Source organism: Sitophilus oryzae, unplaced genomic scaffold (assembly GCF_002938485.1).
Source record: "Sitophilus oryzae breed Bouriz unplaced genomic scaffold, Soryzae_2.0 scaffold_966_pilon_pilon, whole genome shotgun sequence".
Lineage (NCBI taxonomy): Eukaryota > Metazoa > Arthropoda > Insecta > Coleoptera > Curculionidae > Sitophilus > Sitophilus oryzae.
In genome coordinates, this window is record NW_022147601.1 from 492,397 (window position 1) to 515,338 (window position 22,942).

Sequence of the window (22,942 nt, forward strand, 5' to 3'; positions counted from 1 at the left end):
ATATATTATATAATCCACCTTAAATACAGACTTATAGGATATAGATACAGTTCTTATATTCTTTGACGGGGAATATCCAATATGATTGAAAAAAAAACGGCGTCAGCGATGGCTATGAAATGAAGATCGCTGTCGTTTCATATAAAAAATGGCGGACGCCGTTTTTTTTTTCGATCATACGGTATATGATAAAAAGTAAAACGTCTTAATCAATGCTAAAATTCTGGAAAAAATAAATAGTCAAAAATATTTTGAATCCGCCAAAATGTCTAGACTAATTTATTTTAATTTAGCCAAAGAACAAAATATAATTATTATTCTCCTAGAAATAATGAACACATTTTTTTAGAAATCGTATGTCTGTATGTATAAAGAAAAAAATCATGTTTTTCCAAAATTTATCTTACAAAATTTCAAACGAGGGAGATTTTTTATGACTTTAATACCGAAATTTACCGATAAAATTATGTAAAAGTAAAAGTTTTTTACTGTCGATTTTTTTCGAAATACACCAGCCCTACAGTTACTTTTTTTGCGTAGTTTGCGTGGCGCAACTGCATTTTTTCCTTGTCGGTACGAGACATTTCATCATATTATACATCAGACTACAGAAAAGATCCTTGTATGATCTCGAGCGTTCCAGCATCAGCCATTTTTCCTGAAAATTTCAGAAAAAAAATTAAAATTTTCCCAATTCCATTAGGGATGTGCAATTTTTTTAAAATATCGATAATATTATGGATGCGCGGTACTTTCAATAATATCGATATCGTGAATTGGTAATTAATGTTATAGGTTAGTTAAAAAATAATAATTTATCGAAAAAACTAACCTCAAATCACCTGACGTCTGATTCCGGACCGGCGGAATAGTCTTCGGGCTTGACGATCTGATAGGTTATGAAATATTCCGGATACGCTTGCTCCCCCCTGTATATCACGTACTCGGGGAAGTTCAGGCCTCCCGCCGAAGGCCTACCGACTACGGAATGGTGGCCTGGGGGCGCGTGCGCTATCTTCATGGCGCTGAACTGGAGGAACGACTTGCCCAAGGTCACTCGGCACAGTAACAAATGTCTGGCGAAGAAAATCGAGGTAAAATTATGATTTTATTTTATGCATGTTTTTATAATTTTCAAATAACTACTGGAATATATTTTTATCCCCTCTACTGGGTGTTTAAAATTCGACTTGTATCATTGGGATCTCGGTGTGACATTTAAAGGCATTTATTTACCTTAGTATTTTTAAAAGTAAATAAAAAATGTGGTTACAGGATGCCCAAAAAGCTATTTGACTTTTTGCGCAGCCTGTATATTAATATTCAGCTTCGTTATCTTACGGAACAGTATTTTAATGAAGGCAAAACGTTTGCCGAACTGAAAGAAAATATACTAGTTAAAATAATACAAAAATAAACGAGATTTTGCCAAAAAAAATTATAAATAAATAATAATTAAATATAATAACGAGGGTAGTTCGTGAAGAAAACTAGTAAAAGTGCTTTTGTGATAAACATAATAATAATATCTTATTAAGTAGAAAGAATGGGTGTAATTAATTCTATATATGTTATACAGGTTGTCCTAGAATATTTTGGGATCTATACGGAAAAAAATCGAATTTTTGACAAATTTTGGAAAATTAGACCACATTACTCTTGAATAAAACTTTTTTTAGTGTGTATCCAAAATTCTAGGGCATCCTGTATACACGAAGCAAGACGGTTTGATGAAAATGAAAAGAAAAGAAGATTTTTTGTATTTATGTGTCATTTTTTCGAACAAAGTAATTTTATAAATATATTGCGGTAAATTTCGGTTTATTTCTAAGTTTTATTGCTGAAACGGTAAGAGATACTAGGTGAGAGCCGAATTTGAAACACCCTGTATATTATAATGTATGTTTCATTATTTTTTTAAAAATATTTATAATGAATAACACAACAATTTGATAAAAATTGTACCCAAAAAAAGGCCTTACCTATGACATGCATAACAGCTCCTGTCTTTATGAGTGGGACACCCTGTACCACCTCCTATACCGTAAACGTACTGGTTACTTTTAGAAGAATGTTCGGCAAAGTATATCCCGGCTCCAAACATCCCTGCAATATTTAAAATCATTTTATAGCTACAAAAAATCTATAAAAATCATTTTTTACCTCCTATATAAGCATGTCTTTCATCAAACCCTTTCTGAACTATGGCATTGATGAAGGGCGATCCATGGAACAGCATCCTTTCACTAGGTTGATTATTATTTTCTTCAGCAACTTCCTGTCTTCTGTGGCTGTATCTTTCCCAAAGTTTTCGGTTTTGGACTTTCTGAATCTAGAAAAGAAAAAAAGAAAAATTAAATTTATCATTATTTATAATTTTTTTTATTTTTTTTTGTTTTTTTAATTTATTTTTTGTTTTTTTTATTTTTTTTATCTCTATTTGTTTTCTTAACTCTATTTGTTTTTCTATAAAACTCACCCTAACTATGTTGTATCTGGAGAAAACACCCCCTGCATGACCGTTATCTCTGTGACCTCTGATGCTGTTCTGCATCTCCTCTTCGACTGTTATGAATTCCTTATCATCTGTCAACAGATCGACCAATAGAGTGCCAGGGTTTGTGGGCGTGGTCCATAATCCTCCACAATTGGCCACCAGTCTTTCCATTCCTAAATTAGTAATAAAATAATGACAGAGTTGTTATGTTTTATTGTCTTTTATTAAAAAACCCTGAAAACATTAATAAAATTATATAGTGGAAGAAAAATACCTTTGATGAGTTTGTGTCTGAACCCATAGGCAGATATCCCAATCTGTTTCAAATCTTCGTGCCCCATTTCAGCCAAAATATCCAAAGTTATCTGCTCCCTTTCGAAAATATCCAGCAAATGTTCTAAATTCAAACTGGTCAGGAATTTAGCCACTGAACATATATCACTAACATCTTCTGAGACATTTTCCAGCTTCACTGAAGACCCAGAACCTATAAAACATTAGAAACTCAACATTTAGTGAATCTAACCTAAAATATAAATATATTTTACTCTCTACGATGCTGGTTCGGCTACCGGCGGGTACTACAGGGATCATAAGTTGGACGGCTGCGCCTGACGGCATGACAACAGTTTCGACAGTTACTCCTGTCGTGGCAGTACTTAGTGTCGACGGTACTATGGAAGGACTGGGAGAATGAGCGGGTAAGGCTATCGAGGGTGGTCGTGATATGGTCGCTGCTGTGGTGGGTACACCTGAAAAATGAAGTTACTTTGGTTAAAGATCCTTTTTTCCCTTGCATACAACTTAGAAATAATTAATTCATATTTTTGGCAAATTTTTTTACCAAGACCAAGACCTTACCTTGCTGGGATGCCATAGCATCTTGCAACAGACACCTGACGTCATCGGCGGACGCCAGATCTACCGGAGCTTGTGCCTCCTGATTTTTCATGAAGGGATCCGCCCCATGAGCAAGCTGCAACGCAAAAACCAAAATATCGTCACTCGGTTTCCAAAATACATTTTTAAACACTCACCAATAAAGCGCAGAGCTGAGTCCTGCCTTTTTGAGCAGCCTCGTGTAGCGGGGTGAATCCCCACTTGTCAGTCGCGTTCACTACAGTGCTGAATTTGATTAGTAAGGCGGCTATGTCCAGATGGCCATAGCTTGAAGCGTTGTGTAGAGGTATCAGACCTCCTTTGTCTTGAGCATTGACATCCGCACCGTTTTCTAAGAGGTATTCTGCTACCTCTACATTATTATATCCAGCTACAGATTAAAAGAAGTATAATTACTAACAAGAACTTTATTAAGGATTTTTTTTAATGTAGTGAAATTATTTTTGAATTCCTCTTGAGGTATATCTTTGAATTTATTGTAGCGATAATGTATTTTCGAATTTATCGTATTCTTAATTCACTGAGAGAGTATGTTTTTGAATTAATCGCCGGTATTGTATTTTTAATTCATTGCGAAATACTATACCTTTGAATTTATTCTAAAGCGCAAATTTTTGAATTTATTATGGGGAATGTAATTTTGAATTTATCGCGGGGAGTTTTTTGAATTTATCGTGTTCTTAATTCACTGAGAGAGAGTATATTTTTGAATTTATTGCAAAGCGCAAATTTTTGAATATATCGCCAGGAGAGTATTTTTGAATTAATCGCAGGTAGTGTGTTTTTAATTCATTGTGAAATAGTATACCTTTGAATTTATTCTAAAGCGCAAATTTTTGAATTCATTATGGGGAATGTATTTTTGAATTTATCGCGGAGAGTTTTTTTGAATTTATCGCAAGTAAGGATTGCGAGTATATTTTTAAATTTATTATGAATTATGACCATATTCTTGAATTTATTATGCTGGATTTATTGATGAATTTATTGCGGGAACTGTATTTTACGAATATAATTATTGACAAAAACTTTAATAAAAAAAATAAAAGGACTTTTTTGTCTTTAATATAAATTAAAGAAAAAATAGTAAGTACCTGCTAGGTGTAAAGGTGTAGAATTGCGTCCTTGAGCATCCCTACAGTTAATATTCTCCGCGGTTACCAGCCTCTGAACCCTGGCCAAGTTTCCTTTTTTGGCTGCATCTAACAAGGCGGCGTTACCTCTCAGAAGATCGGCCACGTCTTGATCTCCTTCCCTGACCAAATCCAGTGGCGTAGCGCCGTCCCTGTTCTTTTTACTTGGGTCAGCACCATGCTGTGACAAAAACATTATACGCCAATTTTTAAAAAATATATAAAGAAAAATAATTACCTTCAAAAGTAGTTTGACAATTTCATACTTTCCTTTAGCAGCCGCTTCATGCAGTGGGGTAAATTTCCACCAATAATGATTGGTACCGGCGTCAGCGATGGCTATGAAATGAAGATCGCTGTCGTTTCATATAAAAAATGGCGGACGCCGTTTTTTTTTCGATCATACGGTATATGATAAAAAGTAAAACGTCTTAATCAATGCTAAAATTCTGGAAAAAATAAATAGTCAAAAATATTTTGAATCCGCCAAAATGTCTGGACTAATTTATTTTAATTTAGCCCAAGAACAAAATATAATTATTATTCTCCTAGTAATAATGAACACATTTTTTTAGAAATCGTATGTCTGTATGTATAAAGAAAAAAATCATGTTTTTACAAAATTTATCTTATAAAATTTCAAACGAGGGAGATTTTTTATGACTTTAATACCGAAATTTACCGATAAAATTATGTAAAAGTAAAAGTTTTTTACTATCGATTTTTTTCGAAAATACACCAGCCCTACAGTTACTTTTTTTGCGTAGTTTGCGTGGCGCAACTGCATTTTTTCCTTGTCGGTACGAGACATTTCATCATATTATACATCAGACTACAGAAAAGATCTTTGTATGATCTCGAGCGTTCCAGCATCAGCCATTTTTCCTGAAAATTTCAGAAAAAAAAATTAACATTTTCCCAATTCCATTAGGGATGTGCAATTTTTTTAAAATATCGATAATATTAGGGATGGGCGGTACTTTCAATAATATCGATATCGTGAATTGATAATTAATGTTATAGGTTAGTTAAAAAATAATAATTTATCGAAAAAACTAACCTCAAATCACCTGACGTCTGATTCCGGACCGGCGGAATAGTCTTCAGGCTTGACGATCTGATAGGTTATGAAATATTCCGGATACGCTTGCTCCCCCCTGTATATCACGTACTCGGGGAAGTTTAGGCCTCCCGCCGAAGGCCTACCGACTACGGAATGGTGTCCTGGGGGCGCATGCGCTATCTTCATGGCGCTGAACTGGAGGAACGACTTGCCCAAGGTCACTCGGCACAGCAACAAATGTCTGGCGAAGAAAATCAAGGTAAAATTATGATTTTATTTTATGCATGTTTTTATAATTTTCAAATAACTACTGGAATATATTTTTATCCCCTCTACTGGGTGTTTAAAATTCGACTTGTATCATTGGGATCTCGGTGTGACATTTAAAGGCATTTATGGCACTTATTTACCTTAGTATTTTTAAAAGTAAATAAAAAATGTGGTTACAGGATGCCCAAAAAGCTATTTGACTTTTTGCGCAGCCTGTATATTAATATTCAGCTTCATTATCTTATGGAACAGTATTTTAATGAAGGCAAAACGCTTGCCGAACTGAAAGAAAATATACTAGTTAAAATAATACAAAAATAAAGGAGATTTTGCCAAAAAAAAATATAAATAAATAATAATTAAATATAATAACGAGGGTAGTTCGTGAAGAAACTAGTAAAAGTGCTTTTGTGATAAACATAATAAAAATCTTTTATTAAGTAGAAGGAATGGGCGTAATTAATTCTATATGTGTTATACAGGTTGTCCTAGAATTTGTTGGGATCTATACGGAAAAAAAATCATTTTTTTACAAATTTTGAAAAATTAGACCACATAACTCTTGAGTAAAACTTTTTTTTAGTGTGTATCCAAAATTCTAGGACGTCCTGTATACACGAAGCAAGACGGTTTGATAAAAATGAAAAAAAAAAAAGATTTTTTTGTATTTATGTGTAATTTTTCGAACAAAGTAATTTTATAAATAAATTGTGGTAAATTTCAGTTTATTTCTAAGTTTTTTTGCTGAAACGGTAAGAGATACTAGGCGAGAGCCGAATTTGAAACACCCTGTATATTATAATGTATGTTTCATTATCTTTTTAAACTTATTGACAACGAATAACACAAAAATTTGGAAAAAATAGTACCAAAATAAAGCCCCTACCTGTGACACGCATAACAGCTCCTATCTTTATGAGTGGGACACCCTGTACCACCTCCTATACCGTAAACGTACTGGTTACTTTTAGAAGAATGTTCGGCAAAGTATATCCCGGCTCCAAACATCCCTGCAATATTTAAAATCATTTTATAGCTACAAAAAATCTATAAAAATAATTTTTTACCTCCTATATAAGCATGTCTTTCATCAAACCCTTTCTGAACTATGGCATTGATGAAGGGCGATCCATGGAACAGCATCCTTTCACTAGGTTGATTATTATTTTCTTCAGCAACTTCCTGTCTTCTGTGGCTGTATCTTTCCCAAAGTTTCCTGTTTTGGACTTTCTGAATCTAGAAAAAAACAAAAATAAAATTTATCATTATTTATTATTTTTTTATTTCTTTATTTTTTTAATTTTTTTATTCCTTTTTCTTTTATTTTTTCATTTATTTATTTATTTTTTATTTTTTTATCTCTCTAACTCTCTGTTTTTCTATAAAACTCACCCTAACTATGTTGTATCTGGAGAAAACACCCCCTGCATGACCGTTATCTCTGTGTCCTCTGATGCTGTTCTGCATCTCCTCTTCGACTGTTATGAATTCCTTATCATCTGTCAACAGATCGACCAATAGAGTGCCAGGGTTTGTGGGCGTGGTCCATAATCCTCCGCAATTGGCCACCAGTCTTTCCATTCCTAAATTAGTAATAAAATAATGACAGAGTTGTTATGTTTTATTGTCTTTTATTAAAAAACCCTGAAAAATATTAATAAAATTATATAGTGGAAGAAAAACACCTTTGATGAGTTTGTGTCTGAACCCATAAGCAGATATCCCAATCTGTTTCAAATCTTCGTGCCCCATTTCAGCCAAAATATCCAAAGTTATCTGCTCCCTTTCGAAAATATCCAACAAATGTTCTAAATTCAAACTGGTCAGGAATTTAGCCACTGAACATATATCACTAACATCTTCGGAGACATTTTCCAGCTTTACTGAAGACCCACTACCTAAAAAACATTAAAAACTCACCATTTAGTGAATCTAACCTAAAAAAAAAAATATTTTACTCTCTACGATGCTGGTTCGGCTACCGGCCGGTACTACAGGGATCATAAGTTGGACGGCTGCGCCTGACGGCATGACAACAGTTTCGACAGTTACTCCTGTCGTGGCAGTACTTAGTGTCGACGGTACTATGGAAGGACTGGGAGAATGAGCGGGTAAGGCTATCGAGGGTGGTCGTGATATGGTCGCTGCTGTGGTGGGTACACCTGAAAAATGAAGTTACTTTGGTTAAAGATCCTTTTTTCCCTTGCATACCACTTAGAAATAATTAATTCATATTTTTGGAAAAATTTTTTACCAAGACCAAGACCTTACCTTGCTGGGATGCCATAGCATCTTGCAACAGACACCTGACGTCATCGGCGGACGCCAGATCTACCGGAGCTTGTGCCTCTTGATTTTTCATGAAGGGATCCGCCCCATGAGCAAGCTGCAACGCAAAAACCAAAATATCGTCACTCGGTTTCCAAAATACATTTTTAAACACTCACCAATAAAGCGCAGAGCTGAGTCCTGCCTTTTTTGAGCAGCCTCGTGTAGCGGGGTGAATCCCCACTTGTCAGTCGCGTTCACTACAGTGCTGAATTTGATTAGTAAGGCGGCTATGTCCAGATGGCCATAGCTTGAAGCGTTGTGTAGAGGTATCAGACCTCCTTTGTCTTGAGCATTGACATCCGCACCGTTTTCTAAGAGGTATTCTGCTACCTCTACATTATTATATCCAGCTACAGATTAAAAGAAGTATAATTACTAACAAGAACTTTATTAAGGATTTTTTTTAATGTAGTGAAATTATTTTTGAATTCATCTTGAGGTATATCTTTGAATTTATTGTAGCGATAATGTATTTTCGAATTTATCGTATTCTTAATTCACTGAGAGAGTATATTTTTGAATTAACCGCTGGTACTGTATTTTTAATTCATTGCGAAATACTATACCTTTGAATTTATTCTAAAGCGCAAATTTTTGAATTTATTATGGGGAATGTATTTTTGAATTTATCGCGGGGAGTTTTTTGAATTTATCGTGTTCTTAATTCACTGAGAGAGAGTATATTTTTGAATTTATTGTAAAGCGCAAATTTTTGAATATATCGCGAGGAGAGTATTTTTGAATTAATCGCAGGTAGTGTGTTTTTAATTCATTGCGAAATAGTATACCTTTGAATTTATTCTAAAGCGCAAATTTTTGAATTTATTATGGGGAATGTATTTTTGAATTTATCGCGGAGAATTTTTTGAATTTATCGCAAGTAAGGATTGCGAGTATATTTTTAAATTTATTATGAATTATGACCATATTCTTGAATTTAGTATGCTGGATTTATTGATGAATTTATCGCGGGAACTGTATTTTACGAATATAATTATTGACAAAAACTTTAATAAAAGAAATAAAAAGGACTTTTTGGTCTTTAATATAAATTAAAGAAAAAATAGTAAGTACCTGCTAGGTGTAAAGGTGTAGAATTGCGCCCTTGAGCATCCCTACAGTTAATATTCTCCGCGGTTACCAGCCTCTGAACCCTGGCCAAGTTTCCTTTTTTGGCCGCATCTAACAAGGCTGCGTTACCTCTCAGAAGATCGGCCACGTCTTGATCTCCTTCCCTGACCAAATCCAGTGGCGTAGCGCCGTCCCTGTTCTTTTTACTTGGATCAGCACCATGCTATGACAAAAACATTATACGCCAATTTTTAAAAAATATATAAAGAAAAATAATTACCTTCAAAAGTAGTTTGACAATTTCATACTTTCCTTTAGCAGCCGCTTCATGCAGTGGGGTAAATTTCCACAAATCCGCCACATTGACACTTGCACCATGTTTTACCAGCAATTCAGTCACTTCATAGTGTCCGTAGGAACAGGCATTGTGTAAAGGAACTAGACCACTGTAAAATTTTTATTTTAAAACAAAATATTTCTTTTAAAAAAAGAGCGTAATAGTACCCTTTGTCTTTGGCATGGACGTCAGCTCCTTGCTGTAGTAAAAACTCCACCACTTGCACTCTGTTATAGCCGGAGGCAAAATGTAGAGGTGTTGAGTGTCTACCGTCCAAATCTCTAAAAAAACACAAATTGGAGAACAATTTAAAAAGTTATAGGTCCATCAAGCGGACAACTCTTCTATTTGTCAAGAATTTATTGTGGAGGAGTGTATTTTTGAATTTATCGCAGAATGATTGAATTTTTCGTGAGTATGTTTTGGATCTTATCGCGAGTAGCTCGGTTTTGAATTAATAGCGAAGGAATGTATTTTTAAATTTATTGTAGAGTGAATTTTTGAATTTATCGCGCAAAACAAGTTTTTGAATTCATCGCGAGGGAGTGTATGTTTGAATTTATTCGTGGATGGATATTTTTGAATTTATCGCGGGTAGCTCGTTTTTTAATTTACGGAGAGGGAGCGTATTTCTGAATTTATCGTGTGGACGTATTTTTGAATATATCGCGGGGAAGGTATTTTTGATTTTATCGTGGGAAACGTGATTTTGAATTCATCGGGAGTTACATATTTTTGGCTTTGTTAGATATTTTGGAATCTATTGTGGGGACGTATTTTCAAATTATCGGGAATGCATTTTTGAATTTATCGCGGAGAATTTACTCTTAGTGGGTATTTTTTTACCTGCAATTCACTATGTGCGGATATGACCCCAAATATCTCTGAACCTGGTCCAAATCACCAGCTTTTGCTGCTTCCAGCAACTGGCCTTCAACATCAGAAGGAACTGCAGGCGGATCTTGAAGGATTTTCAACACGTTTTCGGAAGCAACCTGCGAGGCAGTGTATCCTTGCAATGAAACTATGCTCGTATCGACGTTGTAAGACAGCAAAATCCTACAGGCTTGGACGTTGTCATCTCTGGCACATCTGTGAAGAGCTGTTTGGCCCAAACCGTCCAATCCATTCACCTACAGGGCGAGAAAAAAAAATTGTACTAATTCCCGAAAATAAGACTGATATATTTGAACTACTTTTGCTCCGTTTCTTAGAAGAACATCCATGAGATCATAGTACGAATTGTCGGCTGCTATGTGAAGAGGAGTGAGAAATTCTTTGTTTTTCTCGTTCAGAGGCGCACCCTTTCGAATGAGAGACTCCAGAAGCTGTGAAAAAAATCATTTTATTAATCACAATACGAGTTTGAAAATGAAATTTTACCTGTTTCCTTTTGGGGTACATGGAAGCAACAATGACATGAACAGCTGTGTCCCCTGTATAGGGATGCTTAAACCCTACAATATCGGCAGTGAGGTATTTCTTAAGTTTAGTATTGTCAGCTTGTTTGGCAGCTTCTAACAGCAAATGACCCTTAAATTCATCTGAAAAAAATCATAGATTTTGAGAATATGTGACTTAAGAGGAAACTATAACATTTTTTTTTTAATGAAACTTACAGGCTAATCTATCTTGAAGTTCTCTGGTTGGCGCAACATCAATAGAAGACTTTGAATGACAGTTTATTTGATAAGGATCAGCACCTAATGTGAAAAGAACATTTTTTTTTAATAAATAACCTCAAAAATTCCAATTTTCTTACCTTCGCTCAATAACAAAGAACAAACTTCCACCCTAGACTTCGAGGCTGCCTCATGCAATGGGGTAAAAGCCCACAAATCATTAGCATTGACATTTGCACCATGTTTTATCAACATTTCTGTCACTTCAAAATGTCCATACGAACAGGCGTTGTGCAGTGGAACCAAACCACTAGAAAATATAGAATAAACAATCAAAATAAATATACAAAGCACTTTTTTACTTACCCTTTATCTTTGGCATGAACATCAGCTCCGTTTTGCAACAGCAACTGCACTACTCTACCCCTATTATACCCTGCAGCCAAATGCAAAGGCGTAGATCTCCTTCCATCACTAGCATGACAGTTTACATTCAACGGATTCAACAATGACAACAGCCTGTCTTCTGTACCCGACCTTGCAGCCTCTAGAAGTTCATCTTTACGGTATTCCCCAGTCAAAACCGGCCTTGTAATTGAATCTGCCACTTCTAATGGTGTTTTTCCTTCAGTATTACGTATATTTACATCAGCTCCATGCTGTAGTAACGCTATGCAAACATCTATCTTTCCTTTAATCGCTGCTTCATGTAGGGGTGTATAATTCCAATTGTCTCGGGTATTAGGACTAGCACCAGCTTCAAGAAGCAGCCTGACTACATCAGCATGGCCAAAGGAGCAGGCGTTGTGTAGAGGATGCAAACCTCCATCGTCTCGGGCTTGTATTGAAGCCCCAGCTGACAGAAGAAACTCTACGACATCTCTTCTACCATACCCTGTAATTTTATTATCTTTCACGTGTTTCTCAGGCATTGAACGAGTTATTAATGCAAGGAAACCGTTAAAAACTGCGAATATATTAATTGTAACTGTTTTAAAACCTACCTGCAGCAAAATGTAAAGGGGTTGACTTTCTCCCGGCCGTGTCCCTGGCATTAACTGTCGTTGGAGTGACCAATTTCCTGACCCTGGCTATATCGCCCACTTTGCAAGCCTCGAAAAGGTCCCTTAGGGGATCGTTGGCACTGGGTAGAGGGTCCATGGATGTTTTTAGCACATCTCTTCTGCTGCTGGTCGCCATAACACTCCGTGCATTAAAACATGGCGAAAAATCGCGAATTCCTGGACTCGGAACACCACGACGCGACGGATTGTGATTATAGGTCGGGTGAAAGTCTTTTTTGCATCACTATTTTGTAATATTTTGGCTCAAACACGTTGAGTCATACCGTTTTTGATTCTTTGTTTGTTGATCGAAAGCAGCCGTCGATAAAATTGTGGAACTGGAATGGGAAATGTTCTCGATACGAGACGGTTATTTTTATCTTCGTCTTTCTCAAGTGATTGTCTGGAAACGGAAACGAGGACGTATGGCCTAATCTTTTTATTTGGTGGGCTGTTACGTCAGAAGACAAGGACGTTGACGTCAAACTACTCTAATTTGTTTAAAAATTAACAGACCACCAAATGTAGCTCAAAAATCCCAAGGTAATGGTAAAGGGTATATCAGGTAAGGAGGGTTTGTGAGCTAGTTTGTATATTTTATCATGGTGTGTTTTAAGTGGCTGACCCACGGCTGACCTTTTGAGGCGTCTATTTGCTGCACTTGTTCACAGATACGACGCAGACGTACCTGAATCTCGTAGACGTTTCCTACAGTTGGTAAGTTTGGTATTTTATGCTACTATCACAGGCTGCTTACTATACACGTATACAGCGAGAAAATAACACAGAAATTGTATATTTACGTATTAAAAACTATTAAAAAGGGTCCCATTATTCAAATTTTTCCTTTGGCGCGTTTAATTGATTACAGCGCCATTCTGATTTAGTGAGAATTTTTGGAACTACTGTCAATACTATTATGGCGCCATCGTACAGGAAGTTTCAAAAGTAAGCAAATACAGGTTTCTGCTTTTTACTATGTACTGGTGGCGCCATCGTGGATTAAATATTTCAAATAGCCATTTACAGATTTCTATAAAAAAAAAACAGCTAGTGCTCTCTACCGTTAAATAGTTGAACTTCGGTTTAAATTTTCTTATAATTTTAAAGAAATCTGTAATTTTTAGTTCCCAAAAAAATTTAAGTAAGAGCCATCTATTAATAGAATTTTATACTAAACTTTATTCTAACCCTAGAAAAAATATATTTTTTTTCTATTATAAAATAAATGGTTTATTTTCAGTTTAATAACAAATCTACTGGTTAAATTAAAATGTACGATGTATATAATATACTTCATAAATAATTGCTAATATTATTTATCTACCATTCATATTTTTAAGTGTAATCTGTGAAGACATAAAGTATAGAGACGTAACTTTTTTTATTACAGATATACAGATGTATTAATACAGTGATAAGAGCCCCTTATGAAGATAAGAAAGGAAAATACATCAAGGAAAATGGAAAGGAATGAGATTTTCTTTTAGGAAGATGTGAACTTGCGTAGAATTTCACAAGAAAACCTCGCCGATGGTATTCTGCTTTTCAACGAGTGTGTGCCAAAAAAGAGTAAAAGCTTTAGCAACAAGATTGGAATCCTGTTGTCTTGCTTCTGCTTTTTATTGTTGCCTTCAAACGAATCCTACAAATAATGCTTCAGAAAACTATACTATTCTTACACTGTACCTCCCGAACCTGCTTTTTTCTTTGATATAAGATAATTTAGATATTAATGGTTGTTGTACACTGTTGGAAATGTATTATTGTTATTGTTTGTTAGTGGTATAAGGTAAACTGTTTCTTTTCATATTGTTTCGTTGTGTTTTATAATTTGTTGCAATTGTGTATAAAGTGAATAGTGAAAAGAAGCCAAGGAATTACCTAATATCACAGCTAATATGCTAGAAAATATACATATCTTTATGTTCTTTTACTGTATAAATATCTTTTTATTTTTTTTAGAAATATACCCAAGTTACTGGAAATGTGAAAAGCGGATGGCCGGTATACATCAGAAAGAAAATTCAATAGAAAAATCAACAAGCCATCCAAGAACTTCTGCTATTTGAGCTGTATATGTCTAACAATAAAACCATAATTAATTGTGTTAATTTAAACTTTTTTTTTTCTAATAAATTTTATTAAAGTTTTATTGTAGTTTCCTCAAAGTTTCCTTTAAATCCTTTGAATAGTCTAAAGACAACGGAACACACATTAATATTGGTGTATTACTGGTTACAAAAAGAGAAAAAAAAACAAAATTTTAAATGTAAGTTCAATAAGTATTATTAATCTAGTTGCCTTATTAATATTAGTACATTAATTTAATAACATATAAACTCATTCATAGTCTAGAACTATACGATTCTCTATATAGATTTGATTTCCTCTACCTCAAAACAGTCATATCTAGTACCAAAAAAGAGCATTTTTAAAAATATTTTTCTCGTTTGATTTAAATTGGAAATCGTTGACCAACGAGCTCGAACAGTTAGACTCATTTACAAAAACGTTAATTACTCAAAAACTAATTAAGATATCGAAACGCGCTTAGTGCCATTCGATAGGGAATTCAACCCTCTATCTGTACACAAACTTACAACCCCCTACGGCATACTTTATTTTTTGGAGCAAAAATGAGCAAAGGGGTTAACCTTAGAAAATTTTTGGCCCAAAAAATAAAGGGTGTACTAGGGGGTTGTAATTTTGTGTGCAGATAGAGGGTTGAATTCCCTATCGAATGGCACCAAGCGCGCCCCGATAGCTCTTTTAGTTACGGAGTTATTAGCGTTTTAATTTCGAAAACGAGGTCAAAGTGTTAGAGTCAACAAAATTCAGCTTTTCTCTGCAATGTTAAAAATTTGTTGGAGGTGTTTAAAAATTTCGCATGGGGCAACCAAATCTCGTGAATTTTTGTCATCAAAAATTTAATTTTGAACAAGTATGAAATATTTTTCAGAATCGAATTTTTTAACGTATATTTTATACCTATTGCGATTGTATTATTTTTAGTTTGCCATTATATATTTTAGGTTGCTATTTTATTTTATTATATTTAGTAAAAGCTCTAAGAGTTTATTTGTTTCTTTTATTTGATATAGTAAAGGAATTTTGCTATAAGTAAAACACATGTTTTATATATTTAAATATTTATTACAAAATATTCGAATAGAACATTCATGTTGGCAGGGTAAATAATTGCAATATATATTAGGTCTAATAATAAATTCTAATAAATTATTTATATCCTATTCTAATTATACACAATATAAGTTATTCTATATAATTATACATAATAATAAAGTAAGTAAATATATCTACAGGTAAAATAAAATTTTTATTTTTTTATCACTGATTATAACACTTTTATTTATTAACATACATCATTTTATTAACAATAGTAATATAAAAAGAATATTAACATCCAAGGTGTTGGCGGACATGCTGATGTCTATGTGGAAGTAGGAAAATCTTCTAGCTACCCTTCTAGAAAATCTTGATTCTGTAATAAGTATATAGAATCGATTAATTATTTGTTCACTAACTAGCTTGATTAAAAACTTTTCTATAACTTTAAATAACCATTTAATTTACAGAGTACAAAAAATATTACAAGATATATCGAAATTTTCGTAGTATAAAGAACTTTTTCCTTAAATTACTATTAATTCAAGGAAAAATTATACTTAAGTTAGTCTTATCTGTAATTGAAAAGTATTTTGATTTTAATAATTAAAAAACTGTTAAAAATTAAATTAAAAAAATCAAATTCCGTGTATAGGCAACTCTATATACACTTTAATGTATTTAGAGTTGCCTAAAAATAAAAATTATGTAAAAACTTATGTACCTTTAGTTGCCTATACATAAGTACACATGGCGCCAAATAATTTTATTTGAAATTAAATCATTTATATCTACATATTTAACAAAATACAACAATATTAAATATTTATTGAACATATTTCACGTAAAAAAACCTAATTTACCTAAAATCATTTAGCTTTCTCTTCAATGATGAATTTGATTTCATTCTCAATCCACTGTTGATTGTTGATTTGCATCTGTCCCAAAAGTCTTTGTTCCAAAGCAATACAGTATCCCATTCAAAAACTCAATTTTAAAAAGAATGAAAAGTAAACCAACAAGAAAATGAATCCAAAATTATGAATTCCATGTAGCCATCAATAGAAATGAAATCAAATATCAAATAGCAGTAAAATAAACAACAAAATCTATATAGACAATATAGAAATAAAATGGCCTTGTGTAAAAAAAACTATATGTATAAAAAACGAGCGATGAACTTAGAACAGTTTTAGGAGAATAATACAAAAAATTATATATGTAGTTATATACATATAAAAAGACTTAGAAATACGACCAATGGAGGGGTTTATAGAATTCATGAATGGCATTCCGATAATGAAGAAAATATGAGAGACAAATAGTGAAATAGAGTTATGATAAATTGAAAAAAATGAAAAACGAAAAAAAAAATAACCAATTCTATACAGGCAATACAAATGTTGAAATATTATTGAAGAGTGATGAATTCCAATAAAAAATATGAGTATAAATAATAATGGAATAGAGATACTATGATGAATTGGACAAAGTGGCATAAAAATGAGAGATGAATTGTGAGAAAATTCAGAAGAATGACAAAAAAAAACAAATATACAGGGTGTTTCAAAACAAATGCGAAAAACTTCAGGGGGCGATTCCTTGTTCAAAATAAAGGGTAGTTTGCTTCATAAACGTTGGGTCAAAAGTCAACCATTAGGGAGATATCGCGGTACAAAGATGGCGGAAAAATAATGTTTTTATTTTTTATCTTGAAAACGAAAAGAGATAGACTAATAAAATTTTATGGAAGCATTACTGTTATGAAAACACACTTTCTGGTAATTTTTTCACTTTTTTTAAAATGAGTGGAAGGGGTTGAAATAAACTACCCCTATCATTCTTGTTAACGAAATTTAAAGAAAAATCTTATCAAACACATGCAAAAAAATTAATTTGGATAGTTTAGTATGTTTAGAAACTTTTTTATCTCTTGTATTTTTTTGATAAAACTCACCGATTTGAAATTAAAAAATAAAATGTAAAGCATTACATGTCAGGACAAAAAACATTTTCTGATAAAGAATCTAGTGGGCTGGTTTGGTTTGGTCGGCCGCTGTTACTTTTTAGGATGTTCCTAATATTATTTTATTTGACATTACTCTACTGCAATACGTTATTATCTAGATGATTATTATTATCGTTATTATCACTAGATTCTTAATCTAAAAATGTTTTTTGTCCTGACATGTAATGCTTTACATTTTATTTTTTAATTTCAAATCGGTGAGTTTTATCAAAAAAACACAAGAGTATTAGAAAAGTGACACCACAGTTTATGAAACATTTTATAGAATTGGTAAATAATGATATTATTCCCACATATGTGAGTCAAGCTATTATAGAAAAATGAAAGTTAACTATACCATAAACAAAATGAACTAAAATTCTAAGTACAGGGTATATACCAAATAAATAAGACAAATAAATAAGATCTATAGAAAAAACAGTCACTGGAATAGCTTATAGAATTGAAAAATGATGAGATAACCACAATCAAAAAAATATAGGAGGCAAGCTATTATAAATAAATAACTAGTGTAAATAAGTTAATCATAAACATAATTAAGTTAAATTCTAAGTAGATGGTATCATACCAAAAAGAAAAAGAATTTAAGTGACCAAAAGCCAAAAACTGGCTCAAAATAAAAATAGTTGGTCTAAATAATAATAAGGAACCATAAAAATGTAACCCAGAGACTCACTGATATTTTTTTCCTACTTTAAATATAGAAATCATGAAATCCACTGATAAAATTTTAGATATACTTATAAGTCCTGATGTATTGTTGGTAATATTTGTGACAAGGATAACTGTACTGCCCTGGAACTGTATACATCCATCGATTAGTTGAGGATAATCTGTAAAAAAAAATAAATAGTATTACACTTCAATAATTATACTATAATAATTGTTTTTTTTTGTTAAGATTAAATATATCTTAAAAAATATGGTTGGTTTGTTAATAAACATTTAATAGATTTATTATTATTATGAAATAATAAATAAAACTTACTTTTAATCAGATAATGGAAGACAACTAATAATGGACAACTTGTAAATCAGAATGATGGCCAAACTTCAGGATTATACAAGGGGTGACCCAGGCCTCTTCTTTTAGATGGTCTCTATGTGAGTGTTGGTTTGTATTGTTTGTATTATTAATATTCCTAAAAAACATAATTATTAAAGCATTATATTAAAACAATGCAAAATTGTTAACTTAAATACGACGACAGTGTCTAGTATTAAATATCGTCCCATTGCTGCCAAAAGTCACTAACTTACTTTTTGTTACTTCCGAGAAAAACGCGTCTTTTGTGATAAAGATGAATTGCATTGCATAAAGATGTTATAGTTAGTAACTATTCGGTATCAAAATAAAACATAAATAGCCAAAAATCGTAGCTGATGACATTTTCAATCGATTCTCCACTTCAAAATATAGTTAGTGATTGAATTTTTGGTTGTTCGGAAAATGTTAGTTAGTGACTTTTGGCAGCAATAGGACGATATTATGCGTGTAAAAGTATTTTTATATCCGAAAGTATTAAAATTATTGAGAATAGGGACCCCCTTTATGTATACTAACACTGACTTATCCTAAAAGGCGTACTTGTTTGCCTATATAAATAAACACCTAAAAAGTTATCTTTAGGAATAAAAAACATCTTTAAACTCACAAACAATACCAAAAAAAAGTGATTCAAGAAATATGAAGTATCTCTAAATATAAAGCAATATTCTAAGTAACTACGGTTTTAATGTCCAATAGAGAGATCGAGGAAAGCATATATGATTTTATACACCCGATTTTGAAAAAGAAAATTATGAAAATGGAAAAAATGTATCAGCTTCTGATGATGTAATTGAAGGATTTAAGTGAAAAAAAACTGTAGAAAAAAGGCAAGATAATGGGTACTTACATTTTCAGGAGATTAAACGGGCCTTAAGGAACAGAATAAACTCAAATAGTGCACAGAAAAATCAATTTTTCTATCAAATATCAGAAAAATTGTAAGAGCGACATAACTGCTTGCTGTTAAACGGAAAATGACTCACTGTCAACGTTGTCAGATTGAACACATGTAAAACAAAATGGTAACTTTTCGCTGCATAAATAATAATGATGTGCCTAAAAGAAAATATATTATTTATTCTACTGAAACAAAGTTTGTATTATATGCTTATTACATTGATCATGATTTTGTAACGCTTCAATTCATCTTACATTTTAGAAATATATTGCTTTAAATTAATTTCAGGATTTCGCTGACATCTTGGCAACATTGGAAAAAATTTTAGTTCAAAAATGTCTCACTTTTTCCACCATGGCGCCACTAGCGTTCTTCTTCTTTTTCGTATTTCAGGGCTGAAATGAACAGTAACCACAGAATAAAAGTATGCCCTTCTTCTTTTTTTATATTTTTGGCACGCAACATGAGTACCCACAGATTTGATACAAATTTCCTCTTCTTTCCACTTTTAAGTGGCTTGAACTTATATAGGACATTCAGCCAGTGTCCAGAAAAAAGGGGAGATTCCAAATTTTAATCTATGGTTAATTGTTAGACAAAGACAACACCTAAAATAAACAAGGACAAAGAATCAAAGTATCATAAAATTGCCATATAACAGAAAAATAAAATAACAGTATGCTTTTATTCAGCCTAAATTTTTAAAAACACTCTGTAAAAAGAATTGTACCAGTTCCTAGTCATCATGGCTTCAGTACCATCAGGATCTAACGTATTTATAAACCACATTTCTCCATCGTTTTCTTATTGATTCCATTTCTAGACGTCCGTCCAAGAATTTTCCATAAGGGTACCGAAAAACGGCCAGAGAAAGTACCACGTAATGAGATTCAACGGTACGTTGGGCGTCGATTTTGGAAAATGGACTCACGTGAAAATGGAAAGGGAGAACAACATGAAAGAGTTCAAGGGGATCGAAGAGGAACAGCCAAAGTCTGTTTGAATTACGTTTTATATGAGTAGAATAACATTATTTGTTGAAAAAACTAGGTTTGGAGCGGGATCCGAGTTCGGTAGGGAGGCTAAAGAGGAAGCTAGACGCAAAAAACTGGGTATTGTAGCTAAAAAGTATAGACCCGATGATCAGCCTTGGATTTTAAAAAGTCACGGAAGCACAGTGAAGAAATTCAAAGGTCTGAGACTAACGAATTTATCTCATAATGCAATTTAGAGGTGTTTATTTAATTCCTTTTATTGTTTTTAGGAATCAGGGAAGGGGGTGTCTCAGAAAACACAGCATATTATGTTTTCACGCATGCAGAAGATGGAGGTATTGAAGCATTTCCTTTACACGAATGGTACAAGTTCCAGCCCATACAGAGATACAAATCTTTATCAGCAGAAGAGGCAGAATTGGAGTTCAATAAAAGAAACAAGCATTTAAATTTCTTTTCACTTATGTTGAGGTAGGTATATTATGTACTAGGTGTTTTACAGTGATTCTCTTTTATGTGGAGCTACAAAGATGTGATTTTCACTTTACTTTGCTACTTTTTTTTTATGAAACTAAAGATGATACAAAGAGATTTGTCCTGGCATAAGGTGAAAACTGTATCCTGTAGAGTTTTTCACGTAGAAAAAACAGTTTTACACTTTTACACTGGTAGCTGTCATTTTTGAAATATGACTCACACTTTTTTTTTAAATGGGATACTCTGTGATGTTTTTATTTTAATTGCCGTGATATGGAGCTTTTTAAAAATTATATACTCTACTTATTTTCATATACAGGGCGTTCCTTAATGACGTGCTTATATTTGGGCGTGATTCTTGGACCTATTCTAAATATACCATCAGAGATAATAAAAAAAAAATTAGAAAATTTTACCACCCTGTATCTAAAAAGTTAAGATGTTTAGGACATATATTAATATGAAGCTTATTTCTTAGAATAGGCCCAAGAATCACCTCCTTAAATATTAGCATGACATTAAGGAACACATTTCAAGGTAAAAAATGCACTACTTAATTTTTTAAGAGCCGTAACATCTTGGTATCACTACTCATATCTGCGAAAACCCGTAAAACACACGAAAATGCGACACCCTGTACATATAAAGATTTTAAATAAAAACAAAACTTTCTTCAGGAAGAGACTGAAAGGTGAAGACGACACAGAACTAGATGAAGAAGGTGAAAAAAGCAAGAAAACTTCAAAAAAAGACAAAGAATTGAAGATATCCGATATGGACGAGTGGATCAACAGTTCGGAAGGCGACTCGGACTCAGAAACGGAAGAAAAAGCCGAGGAAGAAGAGGAAGACAAAAAGAAGAAGAAAGGCAAAAGTATTGCGAAGAAGCCCAAGAAGAAAAGAGATACAGACGTGGAGGCTCTGGAAGATTCAGACGATGGTGACGAAGAAGGCAGGGAGATGGACTATATAAGTGACAGTTCTGACAGCGAGCCGGAAAACGTCAATTTGGACGGGGTGGCCGAAGAAAAAGGCTTGAAAAAGCTGCTCAATTCGGACGAGGAAGAGTCGGAAGACTCCGACAAGGAAGACAAGGATAAAAGTAACGAGGACGAGGAGAAAGAAGAGAATGAGGGTGAGAAGAAGCCTGAAGAAGAGAAGGATAAGAAGAAAAAGAAGAAAGACAAAAAGGTTTGCTTGATAAAGACTTACGCAACTAACAATACACTAAATCCTAAAGAAGATCTAAGGTCTTTAATTTCAAGGGTTGTCATTGGGTTGCATACTTAATTAAAAATGAATTTTTACAGAAGGACAATAACAAAAAGAAAAAGGAAAACGATCTCGATAACAATTTCAGCTCAGACAGTTCTACGGACGAAGATGCAAAGGCGAAGAAAGGCGACAAAAAGGAAAAAGGTAAAAAAGAAGAAAAACCTGAACCAGAGAGCGAGAATAGCAGCAGGTCAGCTACACCGACAATTGACAACAAGAGGAAAATTGTGAACGACGCTTTAGCAGGCCCCAGCAAAAAAACTAAGTTAGATCTACCCAACTTCATACCAGGTATTTTATTAATAAAAATATATTAAATGTTTTATTATTTATTTGTGTTTCCTAAAAAGGTTTGGCAGAGTCTGGTATAACTGAAGATGCTGTAAGGAAGTATCTCATGAGAAAGCCAATGACAACTACAGAACTACTCCAAAAATTCAAATCAAAGAAAACTGGACTGTCTAGCGAACAACTGGTCAACATAATGACGCAGATCCTGAAGAAAATCAATCCTATCAAGCAAACTTTGAAGGGCAAGATGTATCTTTCTATTAAGCCTACTTAATTGTTATTTATATCTTTATACCTAAGTATCCATATATACATTAAACTTATTTTGTTAAATAAATAGATATTTTATTTTTGAGTCCCTTGCATATTTTTGTTACTTCAAAAAGGCTTGGATATTATAACATTTGACGTAGCCAAATTTAAATTTATGTTTTGGCGCGAATTGTAGTGAAAGTGACATTGTGAAGTTGAAAGTGTCAATTATGTCATACACATCACATCTTGAGTTG

At 33.2% G+C, this 22,942-nt stretch overlaps 2 protein-coding genes and 2 long non-coding RNA genes across 4 annotated transcripts; 1 reads left to right on the forward strand and 3 right to left on the reverse strand.

Annotated features, from left to right (window-relative positions):
- Positions 1-540: 540 nt before the first annotated feature.
- On the reverse strand, positions 541-12,735 carry LOC115891134 (poly [ADP-ribose] polymerase tankyrase). The gene is given in 30 exon segments (XM_030911531.1): positions 541-658; positions 833-1,076; positions 1,983-2,106; positions 2,164-2,332; positions 2,480-2,670; positions 2,772-2,984; positions 3,046-3,249; positions 3,359-3,473; positions 3,535-3,767; positions 4,492-4,711; positions 4,769-4,869; positions 5,599-5,834; positions 6,750-6,873; positions 6,931-7,099; positions 7,256-7,446; positions 7,549-7,761; positions 7,822-8,025; positions 8,135-8,249; positions 8,311-8,340; positions 8,342-8,544; positions 9,269-9,488; positions 9,546-9,711; positions 9,770-9,883; positions 10,449-10,735; positions 10,799-10,930; positions 10,986-11,146; positions 11,222-11,305; positions 11,365-11,534; positions 11,591-12,119; positions 12,229-12,735. Coding segments are annotated over 29 exon segments (5,352 nt in total). The 5' UTR covers positions 12,425-12,735; the 3' UTR covers positions 541-658; positions 833-838.
- Positions 12,736-15,631: 2,896 nt separating this feature from the next.
- Positions 15,632-17,028, reverse strand: LOC115891124. Its single transcript, XR_004051761.1, has 2 exons — positions 16,281-17,028; positions 15,632-15,793 (listed from the first exon to the last, which is right to left on the reverse strand). It is a non-coding gene; the product is annotated as an uncharacterized LOC115891124 (long non-coding RNA).
- Positions 17,029-17,614: 586 nt separating this feature from the next.
- Positions 17,615-19,480, reverse strand: LOC115891123. The gene is made up of 3 exons (XR_004051760.1): positions 19,345-19,480; positions 18,435-18,588; positions 17,615-18,279 (listed from the first exon to the last, which is right to left on the reverse strand). It is a non-coding gene; the product is annotated as an uncharacterized LOC115891123 (long non-coding RNA).
- A 530-nt stretch (positions 19,481-20,010) lies between these two features.
- Positions 20,011-22,766, forward strand: LOC115891122 (general transcription factor IIF subunit 1). The gene is made up of 7 exons (XM_030911513.1): positions 20,011-20,167; positions 20,219-20,388; positions 20,446-20,588; positions 20,660-20,861; positions 21,545-22,058; positions 22,178-22,433; positions 22,493-22,766. Exons 1-7 carry the CDS (start codon positions 20,141-20,143, stop codon positions 22,705-22,707), a joined length of 1,527 nt encoding a protein of 508 aa, XP_030767373.1. The 5' UTR covers positions 20,011-20,140; the 3' UTR covers positions 22,708-22,766.
- The last annotated feature ends 176 nt before the right edge of the window (positions 22,767-22,942 follow it).

Excerpts from the sequence above, each read along its gene's own strand:
- LOC115891122 (XM_030911513.1), top strand. The coding sequence starts at position 20,141 with ATGGCTTCAGTACCATCAGGATCTAAC. Across the intron at positions 22,059-22,177 it reads AAAAGAAGAAAGACAAAAAG|AAGGACAATAACAAAAAGAA; the intron begins GTTTGCTTGATA and ends GAATTTTTACAG. Across the intron at positions 22,434-22,492 it reads TCTACCCAACTTCATACCAG|GTTTGGCAGAGTCTGGTATA; the intron begins GTATTTTATTAA and ends TTTCCTAAAAAG.